The following is a 17973-nucleotide window of genomic DNA, read 5'->3' as shown; positions in this document are numbered from 1 at the left end:
TCTGGACTGTTTCAGAGAGATATTAAGGAAAGGGATGGAATATGTACACTGCATGCCTGAAATGAGCCTAGAGCTACTAAATGCTAGAGTGGCATTTCAAAGGCACTGCCCTGTGAAGGGTGAATATCAGTGCTGCTTCTTCCGTCCTTTCTTCTGCTCCTCACTCCCACACACATGTACAGATGGGTTTGGGTGCAGACAGGCAGACTGACATACCTGTGAAAGGTTTTATTTGAAGGGCTTCTCAAGCACAAGCCCTGACTATTATACAGCTGGCTGCCTCAATCACTCAGGAAGGCAAAGCACTCCAACCATACATGAAAATGTTATCTCAAAAATAACAAGGCATTAAAACACTTCAGCTCAGTTGCATTAAGGTCAGCTGGAACATTTCTATTCCCCAGCCTAATCACATCTGTGTGAAGGCCAGGGAACCTCATGTTGCCCAGTTTCTCCTGCTTTGCTTCCCATTAGTCCGGCAAAAGAAACCCACTTCCTTAGATCTGCACCTGGAGGGAGGCTCAGAGAGACAACCTTGCGTTCCCCTGCTGCACCCATCCCTCACATGGGACTTAGAGGTCGCCATCTCCGAGGAGAGGGTGGATGGGCAATTCTGGCAGCCAGGATGGGCACTCAGAGCTGCTCTTTCATGAGTGAAGGACCTGGATGGGCGCCCAAAGGCCATGCCCCTTGCAAGATGCCTCAGAAGCTATAAGACACTGCTTAGCTCATAAGCCAGCTGTGTGTGTAAAGCCCAGTAGAGACAAGTGCATCTCCTTCATTTCACCGTGAAGCTGCAGTGCCCCTTGGCCACACTGCTGGCACCTGAGACCATTTTTGGGGAGCCAGACTGCATTACAATGGTAAGCCACCATGGCCAGGGCATACGCCAGCTTAAACCTCTGCTTTCAAGGTTTCACTGCATTCCTGCCTGCAAGCAGCTATTTCCACGTGCTCTTGCATTTCCCACCAGTTTACCTGGCCAGAGTTTACAAGCTGACTTTCAAGCCAAGGCTAACCCTCAGAAAACACAGAGCAAGCCCCACCAGGCTGCCCAAGTTTGCTGCCTAGTGCCCATGCCCAGAGCGCTGGTACCCCTTGCTCGCTAGCAGCATGGCCCATGACAGCAACTATCACCCTGCTATACATAGAGCAGTGCAGTGATTTGTTTGATTTCTCTTGTACATAAAAAATCCCCCCAGTGCTGCAGTCCCTGGGGAAGAGGCAGAAAGAAACGTGGTGGTTTAGAAGCTGAGACGCCCACAGCGGTCCCCACCACATGACCTCCATTATCTGCATTCTCCAATCCCCAACATGGCACCCACACCACATTTTACAAGCTTCCTCACGCCACCCACTGTAACATGCTCTAACAGAGACAGTACTAACATGAGCAAGACCAGAAGCATCCGAGGGGCCCAGCTGAAGGACAGGAAGGAGGGCTCACATGGCAGTAGCATAGTACTCGTACAGCGACGTACTACAAATCACTTAGTTTTATATGGGAAGCTCTTTAGCACAAGGATGGAGGGTTGTATTTGTATCGCTGCACCATCCCTGGACCATGCAGGAAACTCTCCCTGGACCATGCAGCTACCTGGCACCTAAGGACACTGCTGTAAAAGACTCAGCTTCAGCTCAGCATCCCAAACCACACCATCTTCTTATCTGACAAGCAGGGATCAGTAGTGGCAGGGGAAGAGGAGGAGGTGCAAAGGCTGCTAAGGGGAGCCCAGCCCTGGCTCCCGGAGGAGCTGCCAGCCGGAGCACGATTGATGCTGTGGCAGTGCGACCCTTCTCTCAGCAGGCAGCTGCCTCACGCCCAGCCGGCATGCAGAAACCTCTTTGTCGTGGCAGCTAATGAGCAGATTGTATTTCACAGTGCCGCGGCCCTACGCAGGTACGGCCAGAGGCTTTCATCTCCCTGATAGCTCCCACGGGAAAAGAGCAGCCGCTGCCCCACAGAGCAGGTCACAGTTCGGTCTCACCAGGTTTTTTGGTGCTTGCAGTTTTTAAACCCCCTGTTAGTTTGCACCTGCCTGTGGCTCCTTCATAGCACATGAGTGGAGGAAAAGGGGTTGGGGAAGCACCCACTGGAGTTTGTGCAGAAGCACAGTGGTGGGACATGAGATTAACGCTGAAGAACATCAAAGAGTGAGGAAAAAGCCATGAGGGGGGTAGCATCTAACTTATGGGAGACATCTTTAAAACAACAGCAAAATCCATTTTAAAGACCTCCATTTTGTTTAACAGCCCAGAGTTTATTCCTCTCACTCCTCTCTTGGCTTTAATCTAGCTCTTAACTGCACGCCTGCTCCAGCCACTCTGGGGCTGCTGCCCCTGCTGAGCCACGAGAGCTGGCCACGGGCCACCCACTGCCCCTCCTGTGCCAAGAGAACTGGACATGGGCCACCTGCTGTCCCCACTTGCACAGCCCGCAGGAGCTAGCTTGCACCCATCAGCTGGGAGCAATCCGGGGGGGGCCCTGAGGCCCTGGGGAGGGGGGCAATGTGGTTTGACCAGGGGAATTGGCTCTTCCAAAGAAATTCATTAAGTCTCAGTCTCAGATTCATCTCAAACAATGTTCAAAGTCCCCCAGGATCCCCCCAGACCAGGACCCCAGAGCTGACAGGTCTTGCTGGAGGGGAGCATGTGGCAGCAGCCCAGGGTGCTCCTGGAGATACCCGGAGCAGCACAAGCAGGGGACCATAGTCTCCGGCTCACTGGTTTGCTCTCCAGAGCCACCCACCAGGCCATGCTGTGAGGGTTAGCACAGACTTCATTTCACCAACACCTCCCGCATCCTGCCTTGACACTCAGGGATGCTGTAGCAGGGATGCTGTTTTCATTGACTGAGTAGGTAGAGCCGACTGAGATGCAGCTCCAGCCTGGCTTCCCCCAGGCCCGCTCACCACTAACGATCCAGCTGCCCACCCTGTGTCATGCATGGTGCTCCTGCCACATTGCTCCCTCTCTCCGACATCACAGTCTGTGCTGGCATCCCTCAGAGGCACAAGCCTCCCTCCCATTCTACCAAGCCCGGGCACTAGATGAAGTTTGAGCTACAGAGGTATCACTCTCCCATCTGCCTCCAACATGTTGCATTTGACATGAACTAACATCTCCTATTAACACTGCAAGAAACAGATCTGGAAAAAAATTATTTTCAAGCAGAGTTCAGACAGGTCACAAGGAAAGATTCCCCCCAAAATGAGCGGGGAGAAGCCAGCATCAGCACGACGCCCCCAGGCAGACCTACCGGCAAGGGGTTGAAGTTCTGGTCCACCAGATGGTTGTGGCCATGGTCGAGGAAGGAGTGCCGCACCACCACGTCGATGCCCCGGCTGGCCAGCAAGCCCAGCGTGTTCAGCCACCTGGGGATGGAGGGAGCAGAATTAGGCCACCGCAGGGGGACCCCCCGGCCCCAGTGGCATAGCTGTGCTCAGCACATGGTGTAAGTCTGATGCACCTGACCTGGTGCCTGCCCCCAGCACCTGAGCTCAAGCCTTCAGGTGGTTTTGTGAGCTGGGTATTAACCAGCTTCCACCATCCCTATCCCAGCAAGCCTGCACACCTCTCTCCCCACCACAGCCACCTCCACCCTAGTTGTGCCTGGCTTGCATGTCCCAGCACAGTGTCTGAGCCCCTGCATGCACCCCAGCACTGCAGCCCTATGCCCCAAACCTGGGGTGCTCCCCCAGCCTGCCAGCACTCTGCACCTGCTGTCTCAGCAAAGAGAACTGGACCTTTGCACCAGTCTGTTTCCTCACAGTCCCCGGGGAAAATCTTCAACCCTCACAGCTTGTCACAGGCCTGATACCCTGGGCATGTCCCCACGCCTCCCCACAAAGCCTGGATAATCTTCCTCCATCTTTCATGACCACAGCCAGCTCTGAAGATCTGCACTGGAGCTTTGCAGCAAGATGCCCACGCCACAAGGCCGTGCCAGTAGGCAAGCCCCAGGAGCCAGGAATGCTTACAGCTTTGAAGAAGGAGAAAAAATGGTTTCCAGAGCAGAGCCCTGTTGAGCACTTCCCTGGGCAGATGCCCCAGGAGTGAATGCAAGCAAGGACACGTGGATGCAGCCTGAACCAAAAATGCAGAGCAGGTGAAGGGCAGGGCAATCCTGAGCTGCCAAGTGAGGCAAGCCTGTCGGGATGACAGCCCTGGGGTCCCAGAGCTGGCATGCTTGGATCATACCTCCCTTCCACACCCATACCCTGCAAGCACACCATAGGTACCGGTGTGGGACCCTGCGCTGTCCACTCCTTACGCTGCTACTCTGGGCATGCCAGAGACTGGGTCATCTGCAGGAAAGCAGAGCTGAGGAGGGGTAATAGGGATGCTATGGAGAAAACAATGGTCCCCAGGCTGCTGGGGAGTACCAAGGGGGTACAGGTGGTGTCTCTGGGCACAGAGCTGGCCCTCTCCCAACCGCAGTGTCTTTACAGCACTGAAGCCTGCAGAGCCCATAGGGGTAGCAGTGCCCCAGCACTGGTGAGCTGGCATAACTCACAGGAACCCAGCCGCATAGGAATCGGAGAGGTTGTTCATGCCTCCAGCCGAAGTTGCACCAACACCTTCCAGCCAGATCTTCTTCCCTGGTGTGTATGTGTTCACTACCTGCATGGGAGACAAAAGCAACCAAAGTGAGTTTCATCAACCTGTGATTTAAAGCCAAGGCAGACATCTCCTGTGCTACACCATGGAGAGAATTATGGAGACCTTTTGTAATGATGCTGCTGGGCAGTCAGTGCCTGCCTGGCCCTGGCATGATCACTCGGTGCCTTCACCATGGCTGGGTGGTGGGAGACTTCCTCACTCTCTTCTGCCACTGCCATATGTTCACTACACATCTTCTGGAGATGCTCCAAACACACTCTCCCAAACATGCTCTCATGCTCCCAAATCCAGACCCTACTCTTTCCCCATGGTCTCCCCACGCACTCCATCCCACAGGCTGCCCTGCCACGTTGCCTCAGCTCTCCATGTCTTCACACAAGGTGGCTGCCAGCCACAGGGAGCTCTGAGCCCCAGTGGCTCTATGGCGTGAGAGGACTAGGACACATACTGGAGCCACATGGAGGAATAGTGGGCACCCAAGAAGGAAGCAGTGAAAGCCCCTAGACACGGGTAGAGCCCCCATGGCTGAGCAGGGGCTGCTTCGCCTCCTGAGGGGTCCCTGGCACAGGCAGGACATGCATGTCCAAGCATGCTGGCCCACCCCTTACAAGGCTCCAGCTGCAGCACTAACACCCATGAGATGCCAGGTAAGACAGGAGGGCCTGGATGACTGGAGCTGCCCTCTCCCAGCACAAGCAACCTCCAGCACCACACAACACCCTGTCCTCTCTCCCGCAATCCCACTTCTCCAGGCCGGGCGATGAGTTCCTGCAACCAGATGTCTGCAAACCCAGCGGCCTGAGGAGCGCTCCGTGCAGCCTGATGGATCCTGCCCCATTAGTGAGGAGCGCTGGAATGTGCTAGATGGACTGGGATCCCTCAAAGATGTTAAATACGCCAGCTCTGGGCTGCCTCCCACTCACAGCCTGTGAGAGTCGACATCCCTGACTGAAGCCCCAGAGGTGTTGGCATCCTGCCTATAATTATCTAAGCCCGCCACCTTCCCCCGTCGGAGAGGAAGCAATAAAACAGGCAAGTGGACAAGCCCAGCTGCTCTAATCAGCCCCGGCAGGATGCACGGACTCAAAGCCAAGCTGGAGGCTATTAGCACCCAGTGCTGTGCTTTTGCTCAGCCACACTGGCATTCCCGGGAGAGCCCTTCCCCAGCACTGCCCTGTGCAGACCAAACCCTGCCCTGTGGGTGAGAGGGTTCCCCCAACCCACACTGAGGGTGGCTCCTTGCTGCCTCTGGTCTGGATGGTGTCCTGCTCCCTTCCCAACAGGTTCCCAACCCTCAGCAGAAGTGGGACTTGTGCCACCACTTTTGGTGGGGTATTGTATCCCCAGTGGGAGCGGGGTCAGCAGGTGCCTCTTGCTTGCCCCCACGCTGATCCCACTGGCTGCCCAGCCATGCCTCCCGGCAGCAGGAGAATCATTCACATGTGTGGACGATTCCCAGCTTGTGCCAGAGGACTCAGCAAGCAGCTCCTCTCCTCCAGTTTTGCTGTGCCAACCCTTGCATCCCCTTTTCTGGGGCCTCTTTGAGTTGTTTACTCATCCTATGGTTTCTCTCTGCAGGAATTTCAACAGTAAGACATTGTGGTGACTGGTATGGTACGAAAACCTAGAAAAGACAGATGGATGGACATCTCTAGTCCCTAAAGACTTACCCACTTACTAGAGGTTCCTTTTTTCTTCTGGGACTGACAGTTGAGTGGGCTAGTCACAGCCCTGACCCCTGTATCAGCCAAAGTGGGGGGACCCTATAAAGACCCCATCACCTACCCTGTTGCTAGAGATGCAATCCAGGTCCCCCCGACTGGCAGGGAGAGGAGTGCTCGCTGCAGGCTGCACTGGCCAGGCAGAGCTGTGGGCTCTGACACAGCACGCCAGCAACAGATGGGTTTTATAACATGATCATCAAGGAAAAAAAACCAGTTGTTCATAATGATCATGATTCTCTACTAGTGAAAATCATCCTGAAAATGCAACTGTCACAACTTTTAGTTGCAAGCAACATTTTTAGTCACTGACAGTAAGCAGGGCAAGACATTGCAGTAGGAGCCTCCTCCTCTCCTTGTCCCCTGGAGCAAGTTTTGGAGAATACCCATGTTACACGCTGCTCCCTTCAGGAACGGACAGATGGGAGACTTAAGTAAGACAGATGCTTGAGAAAGGCTTTGCACAGCAGTGTCTGCTCCTGTCCTGTGCACCCAGCCCGCAGCCTGGCACACCCGCACGTGCTACACCTGTGGCTGCTTCCCTCCTGACCCACTGCACATCCCATACTGGGGCCAGGCATCGTGCTGCCTGGTCCTTCCACCCATTCCCTGGATGAGGGCTGGCTGCATTTAGGCTGCGAGCACAGCCGCCTCAGTAGCCACCCTCCATCCCTGCCCCACACCAGCTCCTCTGGGAGCGCATCGGTGCTGAGGCCAGAGCCCTAGCCACGAGCTGTGCCAAGGCCAGGCACCACGGGCATGGTGCGCCCTCACCCCTTGCAGAACCTTTGCACTCACGCACTTTCTGGATTTTCCTGATCTGGTCAGAGAGTGTGTCTAACAGCCGTGTTTTCAGGAAGTCCGTCACTTTGGCCACTCGGCCATCAATGTAGTAACTGGAAGGAAAATAAGAAGATAAGTATCAGACAGATGGGAGGAGTTCTGCCCCAAATCACGTCCTCTTGTCCTGCTCCTGTCTCAAGCCGAGAAGCGTCCTCTGCACCAGGGAGTCCCTGGTTGCACCCTGCCCTGCCATGGCTCTCTGGCTGTGCCTGAGTCTGGCAGATGTTTTCAGTCTCCAAAACAAAGTGTGAGGTGGATGCACCCTGAATGCTGAGCATTCTGCACTGCGGAAACCACAGGAAGTTTTGCCCTTTCTTAACTATTTCTGATGAAATGCTGGGAGCAGAACACCAAAGGCTGGGAGCAAAACTCCACCCACAAAGGTTTTGCAGCACCCTTTTCACTGGTCTCACGGACACACTACAAAAAGAGACCCTCCAACACGATGCCTGTGATAGCAGCACCTGGGCTCCATGACCAGGGAGATCTTGAAAGATCTTCCACTCACCTGGCTTGTCCTGCCTGTATCTGTCCTGACTTAGGGACACACTTTTTCAAAATGCAGATAAGCTAGTCAGTCCTCAACCCAGTATCATTGCTACTGGAAAGATTGCTTTTATGGGATGGCAAAATGGAAGATGTAAATCTAATGGCTGAAACAAAGGGCCCCTTAAGCCACAGGAGGACACTATGCAGACACCAGAGAGGAGAAGGGTCCTGACTGGCAAATACCCTCTCTGAGACATACTGGAAATTGCTGCAGTAAGCACCCAGAAGGGGATGGAGGAGGCTGCCTGTGTTCCCAGCTGTGGGATTAACTGCATCGCTCTGCCCAGGTCGTGAGACACTCTCCTTTCAGCGGCTGGTCTGCAGGTGAGACTGTCCAGAGCCTCTTCTGGTCTGAGAACCAGAATTGCTTGTGGACTCCCTGCTGCAGTAACACCCCTCCAGGCTACACACTGATGGTGTTTCTGAGCGAGGATTAGTGACTGTGGGGTGTACAGGCTGAGGACCTACAGCACCTTGCACCAGAGCAAGCCCTGCTCCCAGCACCCCTGCATCACGTGCATCTTCCTCGCTCGATCTTCCAACAAAATCCGCAGCTGAATCCCCCACTCAAGAAATGCCAGGGCTGTTACCTGCAGGGGAAGTCCTGCTCTCACAGAAATTCCTTCTGCCCTGGGAATGCCAGGGAGTATTTCCCATACCTCTGTATGGAAATATCAGCAGGCTGATTTCTGCTCTTCATATGATTGCTTATATAAAACACAGCTATAGTGCTGCCAGTCATGATGTGAATCATCTGTCTCTTAAGTGTGGGGGGAAGGCTCTGAAATACCTCAGTAGTGTCTCCTGGCTCGAGGACATAAGGTGAAGCCGTTTGTCCTGGAGTGCAAATACCCTGTGGCTGGACGTAATCCCAACCAGCTCCTCCTGAGGAAGTACCTGGGCTGGCACCTCTGTCCCCACACAGGGAACAGTGGCAGCCCTTGCACATCTCCCAGACTTGCAGGGACACCAGGATGCCTGCTGCAGCATGCACTGGCATACCCCTGGGACAGCCGTTTGGCTGATAGATAGGTTTTGCAAGAGAAACTTTCTGAACTTCCTTCTCCCAAATCTGCAGCGTGCATCAGCTGCTTGACACGGCCAGCCCCAGGGTGTGTTGGACCTGTGCTGGGGGGACAGAAGGGCATGGGAATTACAGCAGCTCTGGCTGGGGCTGGAAAGGCTCAGCCATTGCCTCTGGAGCAGTGTCTACTCGGCATTCACCAGAGTTACACAGACCCTTCTCCCTCTCCACAGACTTCTGTGCAACCATGGGTGCTGGGATGTGTAACGGGCTGAAGACCTGAGGTCTGAAGAAAGGTGGATTCACCTTTCCAGGGCTGATTTCTCCATAACATGCATCTCATCCACACCAGCAAGCAGCTGTAGTGGCCGTGGTGGCTGCTTAACTTGGGTGCTGGAATACAGGAGCATTGCCAAAGGGTGCCGTGAGCTAACTCAGCCTCAGCCAGAGCACCCAGCACATGTGAAACATGCATGAGTGTTCAGAGAGGATTTTTGTGTCTCATTGCTCCAAGTCACTACCCAAGTAACAGAGTAAATGCACTTGGAGCTGTGCAGGGCTGTGGTGAAAGGGGAACAATGCCAGCACTCTCCCAGAACAGAAATGTGTTACAGGCTCAATTTGCAAATGCATTAAATGAGAAGAACCTCCTCTGTCAACCTTCCTCCAGGCGTGTGGTCCCAGCTATGTCCCCAGCAAAGCATGAATCATGCCAGCCACACCACAATTTCACTCCAACATTGTGTAACCTGGGGAAGGGGCAAGAGGCGTTCTGTGGTGACTGGAAGGTGCTAAGGGCAGAGAGTATCTCCAGGTGGAATTTAGGAAGTGTTCAAAATCCTTCCGATCACTTATACACTATCGAACCACTGGCTGCTGGGAGGAAAGCAGATCTGTAAGCAGCAGGCAGCAGTGGGGTTTACAGAGATTACTTTTTAAGACAAAATTACAAAGCAATGGACTCTGGGGATGGCAGATGTTTGGATTTTAGCACAGCACTGAAGAACTGAACAGAAACAATTTTTTCAGACTGCTGTGGACTAAAAACCCATCACCTGGGCCGAAAACTGGCTGAAAGGCCATAAAAAGAAGGTTTCACTGACTGGGAAAAGATGTAGTTAGAGAGACCTCAGCCTGCATATGGTCCCTCCAATGCAGCAGGCTTTCTGCAGGGTTCGGCTTGTCTGTGCAAGCCAATATGGCCCCAGAGCCCAGAATAAAGCCCTCGGAGAGCAAAGGCAGGCTTGCACCTCCTCATCATCTCATTCAAGCACAAGGGGTGCTCTGACCTACAGCTCTGCTGCCAAGGGTGAGGACCACCTCTCCAGGAGCAGCCCCAGAGGCGGCTCTGCCCTGCCAGGGACTGCAAGGAGGAGGCAGCCTGGGAAGGTGCTGCTGTGCTGAGCCCAGATGAGACCCTGCAAGGAAGAGACATGCCCCAGGACAGTGTCACGGTCACGTTTTTTGACACCTTCATTAACAACCCAGAGAAATAGGGACTGGTAGACGGATGAAAGACAAAAATAAACCTGCTTCAGTATCAGGAAGTAGAATGTCTCCTGGGGGACTAAGGAGGGCAGGGGAGCATCCTGGCTTTGGGTATTTAAGCAGAGCATGAAGGCAGTTACAAGCTTCTGTAAGATGGGCAAGGATCTCTTGCAGGTCTGCCTGGGAAGTTCTCGGGCACCAATAGGTACTTTCAACCTCCCCAGACTGGGAAAGAGTGAAAACGGCACCAGCTGCACAAGGCTTGCGAGGAAGAGAGAGGCACTGAGGTCTTCACTGGTACCAAGCTACTCAGGAACAGTGAGCCATTTCCAGCTGTAGGCTTTGTCACTGAGACGAGGGCACTTCCTTTTGAGAACTTTAACCATCAGTAAAGGCAGGGTAGAAATCCACAAAATGCAAACAACTGACAGGCCTTTAAAGCAGGAGAAGTGCTCGTTAGGCGTGGATTATTCCCAGCAGCAAAGGCTGCAGCTTTGCTGATATTTACAATGACTCAGTGCACTTGACTTTAGAAAAAAAAAACCCTGAACAGTCACAACTCTCCAACCTCTAAAAAAGCCAGCAGCAGCTGCAGAGCTCCAGCGCTGACAAGTACCTCCCCAGGCAGCAGCACAGTGCACAGGCAGCTGGGCTGAGGCAGACCCAGCAGTGGCAGCATCCACATCCTCCTCTCCCAATGCCAGTGAGGTCTGAGTGCCAAAGGAGACAAATGGACAGAACCTCCCCAGCACGGGCAGGAGTCTGGCAGCCACAACTCTGCAGAGGCAGAGGACATGTAGGTCATGGACAAGCTTTTTGTCTCCAACACAGGCTGGCAGATATTCCAGTGGGCGTTGGGTATGATGCAGCACCAGAGTTGGCCCTGAAGCCTAGGAAACAGCATGCCCACCATGGGCACAGACCATACCATTTCTCATAATATAGGAGAGAACAGATAGGGGCAATTACATGTAGAGCTGACTCATCGTGTCCCCCAGTTTGATCTACTATTGTTGCAGGCAGACAATCTGCAGGAACATAAGAACAGACAGCCCCACTTCTAAAAATCCCATTTGAATATGACCTAGAAATCCGGGATGGGATCAGTGCACTTTGCAAAGGGAGGTGTGACTCTATCATTCTGGAGGTGGCCAAACCAGAGGGAGAGGCTCAGGGGGAGGACTTGGCCAAGGGCTGGGGAGGGATTTGTGCCAGTGCTAGGAAATGCACCACCTCAATTCCCAGCACTCATCCCTGGCTGGAACTGTAGCATGAGACTTGAGACACAAAGACAAGAACTGGGAACAGTACTGAGTCAGGGATGAGCACAGCTGCCAGTCACAAATGCCCTTGTTCTGGGGCAGGCTGCAAGGCCAGGATGAACAAAGCTCCCCAGTGCCTCCCAGAGAAGGACAGTGGCAGGCACCAGGGCACTTGGGCAAACCTGGAGCTGCCTACAATATCTCTATCCTGTCACCTCCAGGTCTTGTGCTGCCTTTAAAATGGTTTTATGGAAAGAGTCACAATTTGGTGCATGGGACCATGAGCATCATCCCATGTTTAATGAAGGCAGTGCACTAGCTCCTGGGCAGCTGGTTTCATTTACCTCCTATTTCATTTTAAAGAGAAACCTTTGCCCCTATTACCTGACCTCTTCTTCTGTTGCAGTTAATTATATTAAAGCCCACTTCCCAAAGCTCAGGAATTTCCGGATCTACTTTGTTGCCTGCTGCTATGGGGAGAATCTGCTAGGAATTAGGGCACTTGCCTGCTGGGGACGCTGAGTGGCGCAGATCCCTGCTGTCAGCATGACACCCACTGTCACCACAACTGTGAAACTGAGACATCTCTGCTGACAGAGTGACCTCCATCCCTGAGCATCTTCCCGAGAAGAGGGCAGAGCCCTCATCTGCAGCACAGGACACAGGCAGCCCCACTGCTCCCCACAGAGAGGAGAGGTGGGATGCAACCTGCTCCCCCCAGGTAAAGACCTGAGGGCACAGAAGAGAGGTACTGCCCACCTCCAGCCAACTATTAATGCACTGGTAAAGAAGAATGACCGTGGGCTGCTCTCTGGCCCCAAAGGCACAACTCACACCTATGCCTTTCTCTGCCCCGAGTCAAGGTGCCTCTCTGTCTATCCTGCTGGTGAGAGCCATCTCTGGCCCATGCCATCTCCCTAGCCAAACCCTGGCATCAACCTGGGACCATGCTGGTGGACAGAGCCACGATGCTGCCAGGGACTGTGCCCTCTATCAGAGCAGAGGATGCCAAGCCAGTGGGAAAAGCCATGCCCAGCCAGGTTTATTTAGAGGTCGAAATGGGCCAGTGATTTCTTCATGCAACCCCTTCCTCCAGGCATACCCTCCAAAGACACTGTGTTCTGAGCACTCACAGAAGGCTCACACAAGCCCAAATATACACCCTTGGTATATACCTTGGTATGTGTGTGCATGCTGGGCAACTCTCCCCTGGCACCTTTGGGAAACCTGTCCCCTGCGACTGCCTCATGAGCATCTCCACCTACACACTCAACATGTCTAAGCCAGAACAGATGTCACACAAACCAAGCCCAGCAAAAGCATTTTAAGCAGCATCTCACACATGCCCATGTGCCTAGCATCTCTGATTTGCCACACAGAGCAAGTGACTTTCCATCTTGGAAGATAATATGGCATTCTCCAAGGAGCCACAGGGGTAGATATCCACTGGCTTTGAAGACACATTTACTTTCTCCCTAAGTAATATGGATTTGTGCTTCAGAGGCAGCATTGCATAACGATTTGCCCATTAAATATGCCAAATTTGGAGCTGTGCACAAGACTTCTGATGGAAAACCAGTCCTACAGCCTGGGAGAGCACACCCAGGGACAGAACTGGGCATGGCTGCAGGTTTAAGCAGGTAGTGAATCTTCACCATGCGTGAGGACACCAGCGCTGAGCAAAAAGATGGCTGTGTGGAGGTTTCTGAGCAGTGGAAACCTGCATCCAAAGGCTGAGAGGGTCTGCAATAAACCCAGCATTTACTCATAACCAAACACCACTGACAAACTAAATTATCAGGGAAATGCCAAAACTCTCTGAGCCACTGTCAGTCCCACCTGCCACACCCTCCTTTAGTGGAAATTCCCTGAGAGTTTTGAAGCCATTCACACATCCCTCTCCAGCAACACATTACTTCTGAAGAGGGAGGCACACATGCTGAGTTACATATGTAAGCAAAACCATACTCAGAAAGGCTGGCGAGGCTGCTTATTTCCACCCAGTGTCACTTTTCTGTCAGATACATTTCAAATATATTCTGTTTTCACACAGAGAATAGGGATCCCTGCAAAGTATTCCCTTCTCAATTCCCTTTCTGGATTGAGCGCAGCCTTTTCAAAGGAATAACAGATTTGACAAATTTATAACCAATATCCCAGGAGAACGTTAGGGTTTGGAACAGAAATATTCATACTTGAAGTTAGACAGCAGTTTAGTTTCCTGCTAATAATTTTCTTCTTGGATACAAAGGAACTTGTTTTGTTTTGTTTTGCTGTTTGGAGCAGAGGGATGAGACACTGTTTTGACATTTATTCATAAACAGTACAGAAGCCCAGCTCGGAGTTGTGGCCATTGCCAGTCCTCACAAACTCATACGGGTGCAATCTCCAGAGCTGCAAACCCAGGCTGGGAGTGAAGTGCCTCCTACGCTGCCAGGGACGTGGGTCAGCAAACAGCATCTCAGCTCTGCCGACCCTTGCAGGGAACTGCACCAGCCCTCCTGCTTGCAGATTGCTGCTTCAGCACAGCCACTCAGAATCAGAGCCGCCGAGCACTTTGCACTGCTCCTATAAGAAAAGGTTTCAAAGCAGTGGTGCAGTCAGATTCCCTGCACACCAGGATGAAACCCTACATCTGAAGCCTGGAAGTTTGTTCCTTCAACTCATCCAAGGGCTTGGCCCAGTGATCAAGCCCTGTTGCAGAAAGCAAATTCCTGGACTAAGTAAATGTGATCAGCACATCGTGTAATCATGAAAAGCAAATTCCCAGCTGAGACATAGATCATCATTGCACAGCATGAGCCTGTAAGTAACACAAATCTAGCTCCAAATGCTCTGCTACCCCACTGCCCCCATTGCAGCAAGCTGCTGCTGCCTGGCAGGGAAGCCCCAGGAGTCAAACACCCAAGCAAGCAACACTGTGGCACAGCAGGACAAGCTCAGCTCCTTGAGGAATGGGACTTGCTGTATGCTGGTCATGCCTGGTGCTATAAACCACTCTGAGATGCCAACAGTTGCTTCTGCAGGAGGCTCCAAGATTAACAGACCAACCCAGAGACTGTGAGTGCACCTGCAAGAAAACCTCATGTCTTAAAATCCGCTGAGCTCTTTTAAAGAGCCGGTCTCAGGTGGGCTTTACAAGAGATGGGCCTTGCAAACCACACTGCTGCACTTCAGCAAAGCAACCTGAGCACTCCACAAAGGGCCACTGTGAAGGACCAGCTTGGGGAACAAGCCCTGTGGGCAGCACACACAAGCCCACCTTGGACCTGAGACCCTGGCTCCTGTGCTCAAGGCCAGTGCCCCATGTGGGAAGTTTAACCCAGTGTCAGAGCAAACCCACTTTTTCTGGAAACAGGGGAGTCTCACCATGTTTTTTTCGCCAGTGAATGCCTGTCTCTGAAATGTGTCCTTCCTGTTGCAGGAAGAGTCTGCCCCACAAACCCTTTTTCTATCAATTCTGGCAGTCACTGCTGTGCTTGAACATCGCCTCACCTTTGCACTGGCATTTGCACTCCCACTGCAGAGAACCACAGGCTGCTGGGGAGCCTACCTCTGGCCACAGTGTGCAAACCGAGATAGTTGGAAATAAGAGGAGAAAAAAGGTATTTATGGATTTTCCTCCAAATAAGAAAACCTTTCTCTCCACTTGGTGCTTGTCACACTCAGTGCTACAGCTCAGAGCTTGCTTTGCTCTTCTGAACAGCAGCACACGTAGGAACTCACATTATCAGCATCTCTCTGGCAGCCCCAGCTGAGCCTGGATCTTGGATGTTCACCCCCTTTCCATCGACACCTGCTCCTGGGGCTCCATCTGCAGTGTAGGACTGCAGCATGTCTATGAACATCCGAGACCCTTACAAAGCAGAGCAGGGACTGGGGCATTATGCATTTACCATTGGACTAAGCTCCTCTCCCTCCTCTGGGCCAACCCAATTTAGCTTCAGGCCAGCGGTCACCAAGAGACAGTGATTAGGGTGAAAGGAACAGGGCTTTCTGATAGTCCCATACATCTGCCACACACGGCTTTTTCTTCCCTGCCATCCCCACCCCATCCACCACCAGAGCTGCCTGTCCTCCCAGCTGCCTCTGGGGACCCGGTGGTCCAGCGCAGGGCTTTGTTTCCAGCAATCAGGCAGGCCAGGCAAACAGGCAGTGGTATTTTTAGCCTCTGTCTCAGCTACAGTGGTAAAGGTTAATATATCCCCTCCTGTATTTGTTCGAGAGACTCCAGAAGGAGGGGCAGAGACTCTTACATCTATTTAAATGCAGCAGGAGGACAGAGGAAGTGGCTGTCACACGTTTGCCCCCTTTCACACCCAGACAGCACATCAGCTCTGCTCCCAGCATTGTCTGATCACTGCAATTAGTGTTGGAAAGTAGAAGGAATGATGAATACCTACTGTTGCCAGGTAACAGCATCCACCGTGCTGCCAGCCACTTTCATGAACCTATAGGAAACAGAGGAAGAAACTATATAAACCAATGTTGTCACAGGGGAACTCCTAAAACAACCGATGACCATCCAACATGATGAGACACCAAAGGTGGTCACCACACTCACAGACCCTTTCTAATGAAACCTTTGCATCCTTAAATGGAAGGAATCACTTAATACACATGCCTGTAGCAAGCACACCTGAGAATAACAGAATAACAGAATGAGAATAACAGAATGAAACACAACTGGCAGCAGAGCTCTGAGCATCATTTTAGGGCAGATAGGGAGAGCTTTTGGACCACAACAGCATTTCAGGAACAACACCTTGGTGTATGTACTTAGTTCTATGACTGCAACAACACTCAACAGCAATTAAAGAAAAAGTTTTAAATGCCCATCTTAAAAGGACACACTTCTTCACCCAACATGTATTTAAGCTGAGGAACTCCTTGTCTGGATTCAACAAGGACTAGAAAAATAGAAGAAAATTGAAATAAAACCTAGCAAATCTATTAGATGCAAAGACGCCACCTCCAGCTCAGGAAGCCCCTGAGCACTGGAGGATGGGAGGAAAGGCTGGACAAATGCTGCTACATGCTTCCCTTTTTTGATGATCTTTCTTTGCCATTGGCTGTTAGCAAACTGATGGGATTTTGAGCTGGGTGCACTCTGGATTTGTCCCATTCCTATGACTAACCATAGCACTTCCATGCACAAGGTTACAGTGAGTTATAGATATGTATTAGACTTCTGATGGCTTGTGACCCAACTATCTTAAAGAAAATACATCTCTTCCAGACAGCTCCTGTTTGATGCAGATTTGAGGCTACACAGGTGTATCTGACTACACTGCTAATGTCAAAAACAAAGCGATTTCTAATCTTGGGGACCATATGCAACCCCCAAAGCAGCAGCCTCTAGCACAGGCTTGCTAGAGCACAGGCATCCAGGATGGGCCCTCCCTGGCTCCCTGGTCCAGCAATCCAAACTGCACCTTGGAAAACTGCAGTTCCAATGAGGAAGCCCAAGCAGCTACTATATTCTTACTCTCAGAAGCACAGATATGAAAATACACCAACTGCACAGGCACACTTTTCTGTTCAGTAGTGTAAAGTATGCTGTGTGGTTGATGCATTTTGTTAGTGATAATGTATGCACATGGCCAGGGACACTGGCTTGAGCAAGTGAACATGATGAGAAAGAAACTGATGCTGTATTGTCCCAGGCTGCTCTTTGGTGCATGGGGATCCCAGGAACACAACAGGAATCACACAGCTGTCCTGATCCACCAGGACACAGAGATGAGTGGCCCTGGGTCCTGCAACCCCAACTCCCCCAGGACAGCCCCATGACCAAGGGTGGGGAAAGGAAGTTTTGTGAGGAGAGATGAGACCTTTCATCAGACTAGTTGTCATGGCAGGGATGAGCAGCAAGCTTTCCAGCACACGAGCCTCTCATCAGATCTAAACCAAGTACATCAAGCTTCAGGCTAAATATAGCTCAGAAACAACCATTCTGACTTTAAATTAATGACGATGGTCAATTATAGACGGGGACAAAAGGGCAGCTGGACCCTGTGAAGCATAAGAATACACTGGCAAAGGCAGCAGTAATAAATCCCTGCAGACAGAGAGGGAAGAGGTACAATTAGAAATGGAAAAACAGTAACATGCTGTAAAACCCTGTAGCACTGATGCATCCCTGATTCTGCTGCCTAGCAGTGCTGTGAACTTGAGTTCCTGGGCTCACCTTTCAAAGACGCTTTTCCATTTCTCTTGAGGGTCAGGCCCAGGAGACCAGTGCCAGGGAAGTGGTTTGAGAATGATTCCTTCCCAGCTGAGCAGGGTGAGGAGAACAGCTGGACCAGCCCCAGTGCAGCCAGAGGGAGAAGTGTGAGCTACTTGCCACCCACACTGGTCATCTGGCCAAAAGGGGATTTTGCAAATATTGCTAAGGAGAGGCTGCTGTTCTACAAACCTAGGTGTGAAGAAATATGCCAAAAGGATCGAAAAACCCAACTCC

The 17973-nt window shown here is 52.0% G+C and overlaps 1 protein-coding gene across 1 annotated transcript in view; it reads right to left on the bottom strand.

The window, feature by feature from the left end:
- HPSE2 (heparanase 2 (inactive)) overlaps window positions 1–17973 on the bottom strand; it is a 115217-nt gene that overhangs the window by 11194 nt on the left and 86050 nt on the right. Inside the window, exons 6-9 of the mRNA XM_074908408.1 lie at window positions 15914–15961; window positions 7147–7240; window positions 4517–4623; window positions 3260–3374 (exon numbers count right to left, since the gene is read on the bottom strand). Of these exons, the coding sequence (XP_074764509.1) occupies window positions 3260–3374; window positions 4517–4623; window positions 7147–7240; window positions 15914–15961 (364 nt within the window). The remainder of the gene's footprint in view (window positions 1–3259; window positions 3375–4516; window positions 4624–7146; window positions 7241–15913; window positions 15962–17973) is intronic.

This window comes from Athene noctua, chromosome 5, assembly GCF_965140245.1.
Source record: "Athene noctua chromosome 5, bAthNoc1.hap1.1, whole genome shotgun sequence".
NCBI lineage: Eukaryota > Metazoa > Chordata > Aves > Strigiformes > Strigidae > Athene > Athene noctua.
The sequence above is the reverse complement of the archived record's forward strand: the minus strand, read 5'-3'. Positions and strand labels throughout refer to the sequence as shown.